Source organism: Bombus huntii, chromosome 12 (genome assembly GCF_024542735.1).
Source record: "Bombus huntii isolate Logan2020A chromosome 12, iyBomHunt1.1, whole genome shotgun sequence".
NCBI classification, from domain to species: domain Eukaryota; kingdom Metazoa; phylum Arthropoda; class Insecta; order Hymenoptera; family Apidae; genus Bombus; species Bombus huntii.
This window is the reverse complement of record NC_066249.1, coordinates 10246745-10262946: the sequence shown is the minus strand read 5'-3', so window position 1 is coordinate 10262946 and position 16202 is coordinate 10246745. Positions and strand designations below refer to the sequence as shown.

The following is a 16202-nucleotide window of genomic DNA, read 5'->3' as shown; positions in this document are numbered from 1 at the left end:
TTCTTTAAATATTAATTTCAATAACCTACTATTACATTTATACACATACATTTCTATGAAATAAATGGACTCTAATGATAACTGTTATGAATTTAGACTATGGCAGTGTAAAATATGTATTACAATATATCTCAACATCAATTAAGGTAAACATCAAAAACTAAAAAAGAAAAGAATCACATCTATTACTTTTTAGTTTAAAAAATTAAATTAGTAAACATGACACAAAACACTATAAATTGCATTATGCTAATCAAGTCTGTTTTATTCTAGGAAAACAACTTCCGTTGTAAAATCTAAAATAGAAATAAATTAATATTATTTTATACGAGTATTACACACATAAATTGATATGTAACACTTATATTGTTAAATATCACCTATATATACATATATATATATAAATATATTTATATATATATATATATATATTTTATATCAAAGAAATTATTTTGATTGATCCAACTCTGTAACTTTAAAAAACAGTAGATGAAAAACTTAAGAAATGTAAACATTAAACTGATACATAAAATTATTAAAAAAAAAAGTCTCTTAGAGAAGCAAATAATTTAAGCTATATTAAATATATATTTGGTATATGTCTGCGATGGATGAATTAGTTTTGTTGGACATACAACAAATTTGATACTTGAAACTCAACTGTTTTTACCAGTATCTATATTTCTTTATACAATCATTTCCCAAGTCTACAACTACTAAGTGATTGTCAGGTAGTACCGCAATACCTGAAGGACGTCGTAGTTTTGAACTATGCGAATCAATTTCAGTTAAAATATTACCTCCTCCTAACTTTAAAACTTGAATTATACTGCGACCTTTATCGGTGCGAGTTCCAAGTATTCTGCCTTCTGCATCAACAGCAAGGCCTCCATAAGTACCTCTTCCTGTAACATGCGATAGGTGTCAAATATGACAGTTAATTCATAAGAATGACATAGAATTATAATTTACCTTTGCCTTCTGAATAAATTTCCTCAGAAAAGTCTCCTTTAGCGGAAAATACTTGTATACGACTATCAGCAACTACAATTTCACCGTTAGGTCCAACAGTTACAGAAGTAATCAATTTGAATGTACTTCTTTTTCCAACCTATTAAATAATATTTAAAAAAATATATATATATATATAGTATTGAGTATAATAAACACAGAGAAACATTAAAAGTAATAACGAATTTAAAGAACTAAATACTATCTAACCTGAAAGAGAATTTTGCCATCAGAATCAAATACAAAAACACAACTTTGACCATTATCTGCAACAAGTATATGACCATAACTTCTATCTACTGCAACATCAATGGGTTCCTACAGAACAAAATTAATAATATGATGAATAATTAAACAAGCAGCAGACTTCATAAAATACTTTAAAAATAGACAATACTAACTTGAAATGCATTATGGGAAAAAGATTTAATAGTGTCTCCTAGAGAACTCATTTCAGTTACTTTTCTCGTTCTCCAATTGACAACAACAATACCTTGTTGAGAAATACCAATTCCTGTACAACTACGTCCTTCAAGACCTTCGTTAGTTATATGCCTTTGAAACTCCAAATCACAATTGAGTACCTAAAAAATGTAACATTATCTATAATACAACTAGGATATTTATCATTCTAAATACATTATAACTTTAAATATACCTTTATACGTGAATTCCCAGTGTCTAAAATATATATCATGCCATCATCATCAACAGCAACTGCAACTGGTTGATGAAATTCGTCTTTCCCAATTCCTCGTCTTCCATATATTTTAATAGGTTCATTATGTTCAGTTGCATCAAAAAATAAAGGATAATCTTTAATAGGTCGCTCGAAAACTGACAACTTTAAGATATAGCGGCTTGCAGATGGGGGTCGGAACAATACTTCGTATGTACCATTTTCTAAATCTATAATTTCAGTATCAATATTGGAACTTTGGTTTTCTGAATGGATACTATCTGCTAAGGTTAATTCTGCAGCAATAAGATCTCCTCCAACATTTCTAGGATGTCCATGATAGTCAATAGTTTCTACTATTACAGCTGCTTGTAATTTCGCTATGGCGGGGTCTTTTAACCGGGCTCTGCATAAGCCTATTATAAAATATAAGTTACTACTATAAGTAATAATTCTTTCTCATGAACTGTAAGTTAAAAATATAAAGCAATAACGCTTGCATAATAATTAATAACAAGTTTGAAGCAGGTACTTTACTGTATTATCAATCCTCAGGGTACCTGGCAATGTTGTACTAGAACGTACTCTTCCCAAGTTATTAAGAGCTTCCTCTAATTGAGAAAGAGCATTATTGTGATTAAATTCAAAAGTTATAAAAGCATTTTCTTTAGGTTCACTAAGTGCTGATGCCGCATCGAGTTGGTCAGATAAACTACCAATTCTTTGTGTAATATTTCGAACTTCAACCTTTAAGAATTATACACATCTTTATTATGTATGCAACATGGACTTAATAATGATACTATACCTGATATTGTAAGCCTTCACATTCTCGTTGCACTTTATTTTTTTCAGCTTCTATCAGAGCATGTTGTTCCTCTAACACATGTTTCTTATCTCTTGCAGCAGCAGTAACAGCTGCTTGTAATTCTGAACGTCTCCTTTCAATTTTTGATATAATTTCAGCAAATTCAGTATCTACGGCACTCAAACACCTCTCTGTTGAAGCTTCCAAACGTTGTAATTCTGTATTCACAGAATCTTGAGCTTGTGTTAACTAGAACAAGCAAAATACTATTTATAAATACAATAATATTCTATGGTTAATAAATCTCAATTCGTGAGAAAGATATATTATTACCTTGGATATACATTCATTAGCTTTATAGAGCAAGATCTCAGACATCCTCTTTATTGCAATACTAAATGGTATGATAGTATGTTCAGTACATCCTGGAGATGTTCCTGCATGATTACCACCTGTACATACTGTACAGAACACTGTATCACATGTTTCACAAAATAACAATTCTTGATTTATGTGGACTGAACATTTTGGAATAACCTGCAATATCAATGAAAATTTTACATAATATGCTCAGTAACATATAAAGCGAAGTTATATAAAAAATATTGTTTCAAACCTCCCGTCTTTGTCTGGACATGAGATCAAGTAATTGATTCACTAGGAAACTAGGTGGTAAAGCAGCTACTCCACCACGAGGAATTGTTATTAATTCTCTGCAAATAGGACATCGAAAGGCACCGGTCTCGCGAGTCTGAGACGCAGCAATTCTTGTTAAGCAATGTAAACATACCTGTAAGTATGAACAAACTAATATACTATCTCATTACATTAAAAGCTTACTATTTAATAAATATAAATGATATTAATACAACATTTACCGTGTGTGAACATGGTAATAATTTGGGAGTATGTTCTCCACCATCATAAACACAAAGACATGTGCCGCATGTTAAAAAACTTTCATTAAAATCTTCATAGTTTATACTAACTGTTTCCACGAGCATAGAGCTCATACTAACCATCCTCTCCCCTAGCCGTGTCCTGCAAAAAATTAAATATTTTTATTTACTTTATAGTAAATAAAAAAGCTTGTCCTTATAAAGAAATTTCAGATGCAATTTTAATATTTAAAATATATTTGAATAAAACATTATTCTTTATATACATATGTGATCTTGAAAAATATAAAGAAGATTAATAATATTATTGAAGAATACTGATTTATTCATTCATTAATATATCAGGCATTACAAATAATAAGAAATATGGGATATTATCGCTACAATGTATTTAATTATAAAAAGTTATTTAAATAATATAATAAATTCATATATATAAAGCAACTTTTTATATATATATAACAATTGATTTCAATACATGATACATATTTAAATGTTATGACAGTATCACTTTCTATCTGTTTATAATTCCTTAAAAATAAAAATTATATAGGGTGTCGGAAAAGTTTACCGATTTATCAATCGTGATCAAGTAGTGCATTTTGACATTCGCAGTCCGCTTTGGTCTTTTGACCATAGCAAGTGATTAAGTATAAAAGAAATTCCGTAATATCGAGAGTATTAAAACAAATTATTCGTAAAAACATTTGTTTAATAATAAACTCACTGTATAGCTAAACGCAGTGCCTCCATAATGGAGTTAGCCCTGTCGTTGCTTTAAGAAATATATACATCCGTTACATTACACACATTTTAGCGGGGTGTTGGTGCACGCTTAGAATATACTTCTTTTTTCTTATATAAATTTTTATTACCAGATGAACAGAACAACACAAACAGGTTCGTCAAATAACTTTCGTGTAAATCGCATCTTTTAATTCCACCATGCTAGCGACTTTAAATATCAAAATATGTGCACATATCAACAACAAAATATCGTGTTTTCAAGTGGTATCAAAGTAAGGAACTTTCTACGTGTAATTTTTTTTTATGTCTACAATATTCTCAGGCAAAATGACACGATGCATTGTTCTTTGCTTTTTTAATTAGTATCTATTGCTTCGAATAAAACGCACGTTCGCGCAAAATGTTATCAATAAACATGACACTTCTTTCACAATTTCTTCATCGCAAAGGAGCCACAGGGTACAAAGCATATGCCGATGGGAACTCTTTGTCTATCTTTCTTTCGAAATACCTATTGTCCTCAAGATGGGAATTGTTACTAAGATGAATCTTTGTATTCTGAACAACTTGTTACAAATGTAATTTGTGAATGATATTAAAAACCAACTGCAAAGAACAATCTTGAACTCAACAATGTTGAAGTTTAAACTTATTTTTACTTCACTTTTGAAATTGTTTATTTTTGCAAATATTTGATGTCATTTCGAATGTTTGCCCTATTGTGCGTCACTATCACTCGCAATATATTTGCCGAATCACATACGTGCCTAGTCCGTTCAAATGGCAGTAATAATACTGTCGAAATTCGTTGGTGTTCTGTCGCATTTTTCCAAACAAATACAAACACGGACAACAACGAACCGCATCAGCTGCGGAGCGCAGCGACTCACGTTTTACAGCTGCGCACGTTCTCGCCTGCATCCACAGCCGGCAGCACTACCAGGGACGAAATAATACGTATACTATGCGGGTGCCCGCGGCTGCGGCCTACCAACATGTCGTTTCTTTCTTTCGTCGTTTATGTTTCTGCGAGAATTCCTTCGGCCGATATACCACCATCTTCGTGAGACGTTTAAAAACTATAATTTCAAACGATTCGACGAAACGAATCGTATCACGATTTTCAACGATTTTCTGTTTATAGCTGAATTGAATAGATAAATGGATTTTTACGAAGAATTTTTGTCGCGAATACTAGTGAATAGATAACACTGACAAATGCTTCATTTTTCGTGGGTGAATTTTTTAATACATTATAATCTACTTGGAACGATTAAGCGTAGCGTTTATGATGCACAAAATAGAAGTTGTTTTGTTCTGAAATAATATTCAATTCGAAGAGTTTGTTATACGCGTCATACGTCCCTGAGTATTGGCGTACCATCAAGCGTTTGCCACGAGAGCGAGAAGAAATATATAGGAGAAAGCGATGATAAAGAAAGAGAGATACACGCGTCTGCTGAAGGGTAAAGAGACGCACAACACCAACGGCGATACAAAGACGGAGAAATGCCTGGTATGCTTGTGCGAGGTACACGGCCACATAGATGGCTGAATTGTCTACTGCGCAGTCGCCCATTAAAAGGTGTAGCGTCTGATGTGTGTATGCTTTGCTTACTTACATGCACTTGCTACAGCCGGCCTCTCGGACAGCTGTGTGTTTCCTATAGTCACGAATTTCATGTTTTCAGAAACTCTCATCTATATGCAGCATTACATTCACCTTATAATATATTTAGAACCTGTTTCTTAAATTTTCACGATTTCAGTCATATGATAACTTCATCTGATTAAAAACTTCTTTTATTGAAAAATAAAATTTATTAAATGAGAGTCAGAAACTAAAACGGTAAAAAGGTTCTATTAATTTTTACGAAGAGGCTAAGAAAAATAAAATACGAAGAGAAGATATTTATGTAAGTTTGTTTCTTGAAAATTTTCTCATTTTACATCTTACAAAGATTGTCAACTTGTTTAAAACCAAAAATTAATATATATCATGTAGCGTTTCAAAAAGGACCATATTTTTATTTTACCATTTTTATCAACCCCTAAAATGCGAGTGACATACTATAATAGATACACATAAATTCTATAAAATTTTATATTGTAGATGTTTACGCGTCTCTTAAGAAAGTTCGTCACATACTTACATGAATGGACAGCAGCTCATGAAGCTTCCTTTGATAAACTCAGATAAGTTATTTTTATACAAGCAATGTATTGGCGCGATATATTATTTATGGCGTCCTAAGGATCTTACACAGGCGTGATATGCACACTAATAAAGCACCATGATATAGCGATTCAAGTACGGCAGGATCTTCAATATCGTACGACTGTTTACAACAGCATTTCCTAGCAAGCTATATTCAAATGTTTAGTGTCTGATTTTTTATCACGAATAGAAGGTGCCGAGACATAATAAAACATTTATATATCCTTTTTAGTTTCAAAAGAATTGTACGATGTCAGGAGTTAAAGACGTGCACATTGATATCGATAAACATATGCGTTTGCAGATTTTATTTAATACTCGTTCTCACACTTTGTAAATGTAAACAATGAAATCGATGAATATAGATATAAATGTATCTCCGATACATGTCACGAGCCGAAACTGATTAGTGTCCAGTCACTTTTTGGCTAATAGCGAATAGGCAACGTGACATAATAATTTTTATCAGTGTATCAACCTTCATCAATTTTCTGGTCAATGAATATCGCAATTTCGACAATCGTTTTGCGTATATACAAACTTTTGTCTTGTACACACTCGATACTTTAGCATTCGATTATTAAATTATCTTGTTAACAGTGTCCGAACGGTTTGCAGTTGCTACAGAGCTTTTACGTGGCTAATTAATAAAAATGTCAGATCAACATTCATTATTTTTTCCCACTACAAACACCGAAGGTTTTGCCACTCTTAACACAATCCCCCGTGTACAGTTTCCATCGCGGTCATATTTCTTCTCTGCAAACTACTAGAATGACGTTCTTAAGACGAAAGACAAGGATGGCGATATCGATTTCAGACAATGTACGTTAAGCTCCAGCAGGTGGCACGGCCACCGGTCCTCGTCTTTCACGGCACTCTGTTTTTCTCACAAAATCACACGGACAGGCACAGGCAATGAGAAATTCGCGAGACACGAGAAACAGGGGATGAAAGCACACCCTCGAAACTGTCCTTGCTTGATGGCGCGTGCGCTCCGTGATTTAGGTCATACGTTTCATTACAGATAAACGCTAGTTATAGTACACGGTCCAGGGTTTTCTTTCTCACTCTATTAAATTATCATTGTTTTTCATCGAATTTCCTAAAAAAATTATTGCATTTATTTTATTTATTTATTTATTTATTATTTAATTATTGCACTTATTTTAGGTCCGATGCATCTCGAGTATTGGCAATCTGTCATAGATTACACATGCTTTGTAAACATTGGCGAGGTCGGGGTAGCAGTGCGCATCCTTGGCCTCGATGTTGGCAATCTTTGAATAAGTGCTACCAGTGGTGTAGCCAGAGGGGTTTATAAAGGTATTGTGATCTCTGTTAGATTATAATCGCAAAGAACCTTTATTACTTCAATTAATTATGTTCTTACTTGATTAAATAATATCAATAAAACATTTTATATGTCGGTTATAAATGAAATGCATAATAATTTTTAATCTTATGCATATCTGAAATTTCCAAGGATGTACTACTACGTGCAGCATCCTTCTTAGTCCTGAAACGATTTTCGATGCACACAATTCGGACATGCGCCATTGAATTCAGGTTATTCGACGCTTGACCGAAATTGAGATTGAAGATTTCTTACTGCATTCTAATATCAAGAATACCTTTTATTCTTTCGCTCTCTACAATCATCGGTCACACAATTTTTACGCGGAAATAAATTTCTAACTTTAATAAAGCTTTATCACTTCGTTTTCAAGGATTGAATATGCGTAAGTTCAAGATCTTTATTTTAATTCCTTAAAATTTAGCGAGTGCATGACCTTCTAAAGGAAGACTATACATGTAATAGTGTAAAATAGAATAATAAAATATGAAACAAAAGTATGTACTACAAATCAAGATTTAAGATTTATCTTATAAGATTTATCCGGTATTTGCGTATTAGATATGTATTGAGTGTCTATAATTAATTCTAACTGTGCTTATAACAAATCATGTATTTTCCCGTATAAATGTTATAGGCTTCCTAAATGTTCTATCTAATTCAACGAATTAGGTACGTGTGACATTAATTTGTGCATACGAGCCGCAAAATTAGTGTCATCTTAAAGTGCATTTGCATAAGCGTAGGACGCACTGCAGCGTATATACTTAACATAAATTACAGCTATCATGCAATGTGAAAAACATACAAGAAATGCAAATAGTATATTGGAAATAAAATTGAATAAAAGGAACAGAGCAACTGCTCGGTAAATTGATACTTTGCTAACGCACGAATGCGATGTCTTCGTTTATTAAGACGGGGCACGTTTGTTTAGTCTCTCGCCCAGATTACGGTTTTGTTTTAAAAGTTCTTGGACTACCCTTCTTGCGTTAACATTTTCTCCTCTTATAAGTAACATTAAAGAAAGATATCACATTTATAATTAATTAAATGATTTATTTCATAGTTGTATTCTTTGAGAAATCACAAAGTGCAAAGGTGTACATAATCCACCATGTAACATTCATTTAACTGTAATTTAATTAGATTCAATCATCTCCCTATCTAATTCTTATTTTCTATGTGATCTTTGATCCAATCAATATAACTGTAGACACGGGTGAAGACATCCGGTCGACCTCTTGCACATGGTATTCCCCAGGATACAACTCCAATTTGTTCATTGTCGGCAACTAAGGGGCCACCGGAATCACCCTGTTTGAAAATAAATAATTCAATATATATAGTTTATTAGAAAAAAAGAGAGAACAATATCTCATCCTTAACTATAATAATAGAATAAACTAATGTTTGCATGCTGCAAATATATATAAGTATATTGATAAGTGTGCATCATATTGTAAATCATAATACTAACGTAAGAGCTTAATACTTCATTTATTGACACAAACATTCGATCTAACTAACAACAAGAAGGTTGGAATTTCCTCCGCGTACTTCGAGCAATTCTTTCCGAACTAGGTGAGAGAAACTTAATAGTAGCTTAAATGTTCGTTGTTACACTCTCGACGACACGGTTTTCGCGACAAATAAGAAAAAAAAGTGCTGCTTTAATTGAGGGATCCTTTGACATGAAAGGGCTCTCTTCTCGAGTACTAGACGTAATGCACTTACGTGACAAGCGCCTTCACCTCTCTTGTTAAGTGTGCAGATATTGTCGTTGGTGACACGGAAGCTGGCGTTTAAACATTGTTTTTGATCGATTACACTTAGCTGTATGTAATATAGATCGTTCGGCGTTTGTCCGGGATACTTTAATCATTTGTACGTAATTGGTACCGCATTCACAATCATTCAAGTATAAGGAAAAAAAAATTAACGAATATAATTGTTTTGATAAAAGAAAGATGCTAAAATTATAATTCACAATAGTTGGTACTTACGCTAGTAGTTCCCCAACCAGATAATACAGCGGGATAATCTATTTTGCCGAAGTTTTCATTAGGTAACGCGATGGGCTTCACTTTGTCTCCGAAAACGATGTCCTTGTCCACTTTGATCAGTCCGATATCATTTCTAATCAATATAGAACTGTATTTTGGATGGCTAATTATTTTTTCAGATTGATATACGTCGCCACCTTTGTCTAAAGTATTGGAACCTAACACGACAGCTATGGACGTATCGTTGAAACTAAAACGATAGGTTGTAGGTATAAGCAGTGAAAGAGAAAGGTATCTAGTTTTTTCTGCAGAAATTATATTAATATCTACCTTGATAAACAATGAGCAGCTGTTAGTACCCATCTCTCGTTCAGTACAGATCCTCCGCAAAAATGACGATTTTTGTAACGTAATGAGGCTTGATACGGATATTGTCCGTCCTCTGCTACAGAACCGCCGACGATTTTTGGAACTTCATTTATACTTGCGCCTATATTTAATAATCTTATATAGTAATACATCTCACTAGTTTTTAAATTTAATTTACAGTTTCAAGCCGTTGTATTTTGAAAGTTCAATTACGAATAAATGATAATTTTTCTAAATAGAATTATTACCTGATGCTTCAAGTATTGCTATAATGGCGAAGATATAAAGAAACAAAAACATTTTAAGACACTTGTTTTTTTGTTGTTGTAACGAATAAGCTATCAATCTGGTATACTGGACACATTTCAGGAGTATTTATACCAAGTATGTTTTTAATGACCGTGGGAATTAAAGACACACCTGGCCAGTATTTAAATTTAGGTCAGATATTACCTACAAAAAAAGCTTATTCGAATGTATCTCACGTATGTTGCGATAAAACCGAAGAAAACTCGTGACCGACCGGGTACCGCTACCACTTAAGAGGAGAACAGTCATAAACTAGCAATTCTAGTCAAAATCTATTCTTTTATCTCTCGATAGGGGTTTTCCGACCATGGGCCAACATAGGAAAATATTTGTAATAGGTGACATTTCTATCTTATTTTTGTCTTGTTTCACTTTCACCAATCTTATTTTTGTTTTATATTCAGCTCCTTTAAGAATTACAAATGAAATGCTTTTAAAGTATATTTTAATTTGTTTACTTTTATGAGATGAAATTTTAGTTCATTAGAAGTTAAGATATATTTTCTTCTTTAACGATATCGCGCCTGCTCCACTATATTCTTTAAAGAGTTAAAAGATGGCAACAAATCAGTTTTGCCATAAAAGAAGTTCAGTTACAACTTGTAGTAACGATTACATATTTGGTTTGCCCGATTCATGTTTCTTTGTCGATCACTGACTCAAAGAGGATTATCCGAGAGCCTTATTAAACGAGCGCGCAGGACAATTTAAAAAGGCATAAAGCTGCACAATTTATTCCATTATGACATGACTCACCCTGATTATGTTCCATTCAAGACGGTGGCTGGGTGATTGGCCTCATTCAAATTGTATGGTAGTGGTAAAGGTCTAATTCTGTCGTCATACACGAACGCACTGTGTACTCAAATTAAAGTCATATTGCTTTTAAATACCGCTATATTACATTGGAGCAATAATGCCCAAAGAGGCGCATACGTAAACAGAAACTATTTCATTTCTAATAACTTGAGTGGAGATGTACATATGATTTCAGATGATTTACTTCGATGATTTCAGCTATTAGGTGTGGTTTAAAAAGATGTTGGATGAGTTGTGAAATGGATAAGGAGTAAGGATGTTTTAACGCAATGGAATATGAGAACATGAGAATAAAGAGAACATCAAAGACGTACAACTTGAACTTCCTTTATTTAAATGAATCAGAGGTAATATGAACCGTCGATGTAACGTTGCTTGTACAAAAATCAAACTCAACTTCATTCTGCATTGCCTGCTTTTAATTCTTGAATACTATCAACGCAATTATCTGAGAAGTGCGAGCTATTGCGTGTTATTCTAATTAATCCGAACTTCGACATTGACGAACGGATATGGGTGTCGCAACCGCTCATATTCCCCGTGGTATATACGTATAAAATACTCATATATCTCACAACCAGAAGTTAATAATCAGAATTATACCGCTTCTCCCGTGCATACAAGAAAATAAATAAACATAGAAAAAAAGCTTGGCCATAAGTAACTTTTTTCATCGCATATATATATATATATATATATATATATATATATATATATATATATATATATATATATATATATATATATATATATATATATATATAATATAATATAATATAATATAATATAATATAATATAATATAATATAATATATATTTTTATTCTGTTATTATTCGAGCTATATATATATATATATATATATATATATATATATATATATATATATAAATTGTCCGTTCCCTTATGTAAGTATGATCGTTTACAAAAGCTACTGTTTCAGTATCACTTGCCGTCGATCACGCTTTAATGCACATATGCTTTTCGATAAATCGTGTGAAAGTAAACGTGTGTATAATATAATATAATTTGAAACTGCGTGAATCGTTGGCTTACTTTTTTTCGTTTTGTCTTATCCGTGTTTGCTTAAACGTATATTATAATTATTCACCTTGTACCATACCGAATCGATAAAACTTTATGATTGTCTAATATTTTTAATATAACTATATATTATAAATTACGCTTATCTTATTCTAACGGTGCTCCTTACCAGTAGCACGCTAGGGGCGATTGAGTATTTCTGTACGGCATGTCTTTTGTAACACCCGTTACACATAGAATAACATCGATAGTAATAAAAATATAAACATTATTTCGTTTCATTTTTAAACTTTAAATCATACAATTATAATTTAATAGCTAGATAGTTCGTACAAAATCAAATGCCAGCACCTCGTTTAACGAGACGGATTACGTTTGAAAGTGCATCAATCACGCACACTAGTTAAGTGTAAATAAAAATACTTTCCTGCCGTTGAAATACTCACAGTGAAATAATCGTGAAGATAGCGAGAGAAAAAAAAGAGGCGAATTATATAGAACATAATTCTAATACAAAAGTATTTAACTTACTTAATCTTAATTTTTATTCATCCGAACAATATTAAACATTAAGAAATACGCGATAGTATTAAGAATCATATAAAACATACATATTGAATGTGTGAAAGATGAAAATAAAACTTATTTTACAATACTTTATCTTTGATTTATAATAAAGAATTCTACTTAAATAGAAATACTTTTCATTGATAGTCGATTTACATTTTCATTTTCTTTCATTTTTGTGAATACACCTTAAATGCAATGCAACTCAAAAAAGTCCGACTATTCTAGGTAATTTAAGTACCAATTGTGCTTGATTTCGTCAAAAAGAAATGAATAAAAATATGTTTTATACAGCTGTTTTATGCAAATTCACATTGGTCTTTTTTTGTGATGTTTAATGAAATGATCAAAATTATACGATAAAGTTACTTTATATCAACATTCATTTAATGTAAATGTTCTAGAAAATATGTGTATACAGAAAGTTAATACCCAAAATCATAAATTGATTTAAAATATTTAGTAACTTAAATTCATAGTATCACATGGTGCTGCCATCCAATATTGTAGGTGTGTAAGTGTGTACATAACGATGGCTATATTATATTTCTAGGCCATAGAACTCCGTCACTTATTGGCTATGAAGTATTTAAGTATATTATTGGGTTTTGGTTTACTAGTCGTCGGCCAGGAACGGGTCACTTCTCTTTGTATATCGATGGGTAAAGATTTAAGAACTGCCGCATCAATTTTCGGAGATAATTGCATTGGTGATGAAGGACTGAGTCGAAGATCAGCCATTTCGTTGCTCGGAGATTCTCTACGTCCACTCAACCATACCTCCAATCTAGTCTTTTTTGGTAAAGGTTCTATTTCGTTCAATACATCATCGTCCGCACTCTGGTTGTTAGCACCTATTGATTTCGAAACTGGCGAGGAGGTGGTACTCATCGTAGAACCGTCGTTACTATCTTGATTTACGCTCATTGGTGATCCGAGATTAATGTCGGAAACGCCTTCTTCCGAGCTTATATCCAGAACAGACTGAACAGCGACCTGTTTTCGCAAGAAAGATGTAATACTATTCTTTCCAGAAGATCTCTCTTCGAATTTCGTGAAAGCAACTCCTAAAAGAGTTAAATGGAATGGTTTAGAAACATCGACAGTACGGTGAAATAGTTTCATTGCTAGTGCCAACATTTTAGCATGATCATAAACACCAGATTTTGTAGAAGGCAATAGGTGTTTCGGTAAAGCGCATTGTCGAGTTTCTCTTTTACCAGAAGTTGGTTTATTAAAATCATGTTTCCTAACAGTTAATCTCATAGCAATGGGAATTCTACCATCCTCCATAGCTAATTCTGTTAATCTTCTCAGAAGTGCTCCTAGTCTTGATTCTACTTCAGCTACCAAAGAAACACTCTTGAAACCATCTTCTAAACCTATACTCTGTCTCTTTCCTGTTGGTTTAACGACGGTCTCGTCGATACCTTCGGCATTATCTTTTAATTTTCGTGCTAAATCAATACCAATTTTCATCTCTAAGGTTTCCAAAGGTGTTTTTCTTAGATCATCCACTGTTTTTATGTTGTTGGAAATTAACAATTGTGCAGTTTTTTGCCCAACACCTGGTATTTTAGATACAGATCCTATAGTAGACAAGAACATAGGTGCACTGCATGGGAATACTAGTGTTTGATGATTTGGTTTATGTAATGATCCCACCAGTTTTGCTAAAAGCTTATTATGTGCTATTCCAGCACTGCATGTAATATGCAAGTCTTTATAAATTCGTTTTCTTATTTCTGCTGCAATTTTGGAAGCTATAATTAATCGAGCATGACAGCCACAAGGACATTCTTCTTCGGAGGTACCAAATACTTTACCAACTGGATTTTCATCTTCCATGTTAATACTTAAATTTAACTCTGAATTATTTCCAGAATTCATATATTTTTGTACAATAGAAGTTACGTCCATAAAATTGTCATCAAGACCCAATCTTTCAACTAATGGAGTAAACTGATGCAATATCTCCAGTACTTTAGCAGAATAGTGACGATAGTTTGTTAAATCTTCACCATTTACCAACACCAGTCCTGGACATAATTGTAAAGCTTCCTGTACTGACATACATTTTTTTATTCCATGTTCTCGTGCTAAATAATTGCTTGTCACTACTATACTTTTTTGTTGCACCCCCAATGGTTTGCCTTGTAGCTCTGGATGCCTAAGCATCTCTATTTGAGCATAGAAACAATCAACATCTATATGAATTATGGTTCTCGGATGTCTGATAATTGCATCAAATTCAATAGAATCCATTGAGGTCAATTTACAAACAATATTATACATATAATCTTTATCACATAAGTGACTTATTCAATATTTCAACATAGTATAATCTGTAATAGTAATAAATACTCAATTAGCATTATAAATGGTAAAACTAAATGATTTGTAAATAATTATCATTATTAACATATTACAATTATCAACATAATGAATAAAGCCAAATAGTAAAATTAGTTTATTACCTTTTTCAAAAACAAATTTGCTGAAAAATATATTCTTAAGTGCAGATTTTCATTTTATTCATGACACTAACAAAGAGTAATTTTCTTTATTATTTACACACACGTTATTAACACACTTTAGCATAAATTTTTACAATAATTTTTGAATATAGAAGTGTTTGCTTGTCGATATGTTTAATTGTAGACGTATATCTAAAAAATAGGTTAAGTTGTGCAGTCAAACATACAAACTGTTTATTATTTTTAACTTACATATGGAGACTTATAATTGTATAACAAGTTATCATTTTCGTTCTTAAATAAACTACTCCATAGCACGGCTATTAAAATAGTTTATTATTATTTCTCAGAACTTTCCTTAGATCATAAAGTAAGGTTACCATTATTTAGTGTTCATTTGGAAGCTATATCTCACAACCACATAGAATATTAACGTATAGATATATTTTTATTTTCCAGAAATCCGTTAGATCACATTGAACGGACATTAATTTGTAGTTGGAGCTGTTAAAAAACACGAATGACTCACTTCTGAAAGCCACATCAATTTCTTATAAATTTCATTGAAGAAATATATTCTTTTTACTGCTGATAAGTTTCGACTGCTAGCACGAAACAAAACTACCGTAAAAACTAAATAGAAATTTGTTTACAAACTGTAATGCGACTAATTTATTTTTCACATGGTAGCCATGTTTTGAATTATTAAAGATACCTTGTGTGTGTGTGTGTGTGTGTGTGTGTGTGTGTGTGTGTGTGTGTGTGTGTGTGTGTGTGTGTGTGTGTGTGTGTGTGTGTGTGTTTATAATTGCATTCTAAATATTGGTGCATATGAATGTTTTAAGATAGATGCACGTATCATCATTTTATGATACAAATATATTTTTCACTAGA

The 16202-nt window shown here is 32.2% G+C and overlaps 3 protein-coding genes and 1 long non-coding RNA gene across 13 annotated transcripts; 1 reads left to right on the top strand and 3 right to left on the bottom strand.

Moving 5' to 3' along the window:
• Positions 1–661: 661 nt before the first annotated feature.
• On the bottom strand, positions 662–7282 carry LOC126872196 (tripartite motif-containing protein 2-like). Of its 4 annotated transcripts, XM_050631852.1 has the most exons (12): positions 6298–7282; positions 5035–5808; positions 3377–3539; positions 3115–3288; positions 2832–3035; positions 2499–2747; positions 2251–2437; positions 1670–2106; positions 1413–1595; positions 1222–1329; positions 973–1111; positions 662–905 (listed from the first exon to the last, which is right to left on the bottom strand). In XM_050631852.1, the coding sequence occupies exons 2-12, from the start codon at positions 5139–5141 to the stop codon at positions 667–669; spliced, it is 2190 nt and encodes a 729-aa protein (XP_050487809.1). In that variant the 5' UTR covers positions 5142–5808; positions 6298–7282; the 3' UTR covers positions 662–666. The 4 variants fall into 4 exon arrangements, with proteins under 4 accessions (XP_050487809.1, XP_050487812.1, XP_050487813.1 ...); XM_050631855.1 differs by lacking the exon at positions 5035–5808 and having other exon boundaries at positions 6298–7278; XM_050631856.1 differs by lacking the exon at positions 6298–7282 and having other exon boundaries at positions 4912–5058.
• Positions 6642–11423, bottom strand: LOC126872222 (chymotrypsin-2-like). 2 transcript variants are annotated; one of them, XM_050631916.1, is made up of 5 exons: positions 10343–11423; positions 10056–10215; positions 9726–9975; positions 9457–9594; positions 6642–9036 (listed from the first exon to the last, which is right to left on the bottom strand). In XM_050631916.1, exons 1-5 carry the CDS (start codon positions 10392–10394, stop codon positions 8887–8889), a joined length of 750 nt encoding a protein of 249 aa, XP_050487873.1. In that variant the 5' UTR covers positions 10395–11423; the 3' UTR covers positions 6642–8886. The 2 variants fall into 2 exon arrangements, with proteins under 2 accessions (XP_050487873.1, XP_050487874.1); XM_050631917.1 differs by lacking the exon at positions 9457–9594.
• Positions 7974–11569, top strand: LOC126872233 (uncharacterized). The gene is made up of 3 exons (XR_007691921.1): positions 7974–8104; positions 9905–10016; positions 11421–11569. It is a non-coding gene; the product is annotated as an uncharacterized LOC126872233 (long non-coding RNA).
• Positions 11570–12785: 1216 nt separating this feature from the next.
• On the bottom strand, positions 12786–16026 carry LOC126872204 (DNA polymerase iota). Of its 6 annotated transcripts, XM_050631872.1 has the most exons (4): positions 15895–16026; positions 15689–15812; positions 15309–15500; positions 12786–15176 (listed from the first exon to the last, which is right to left on the bottom strand). In XM_050631872.1, exon 4 carries the CDS (start codon positions 15124–15126, stop codon positions 13399–13401), a length of 1728 nt encoding a protein of 575 aa, XP_050487829.1. In that variant the 5' UTR covers positions 15127–15176; positions 15309–15500; positions 15689–15812; positions 15895–16026; the 3' UTR covers positions 12786–13398. The 6 variants fall into 6 exon arrangements, with proteins under 6 accessions (XP_050487829.1, XP_050487830.1, XP_050487831.1 ...); XM_050631873.1 differs by having other exon boundaries at positions 12786–14579; positions 14658–15176; positions 15309–16020; XM_050631874.1 differs by having other exon boundaries at positions 12786–14870; positions 14958–15176; positions 15309–16020.
• Positions 16027–16202: the final 176 nt, after the last annotated feature.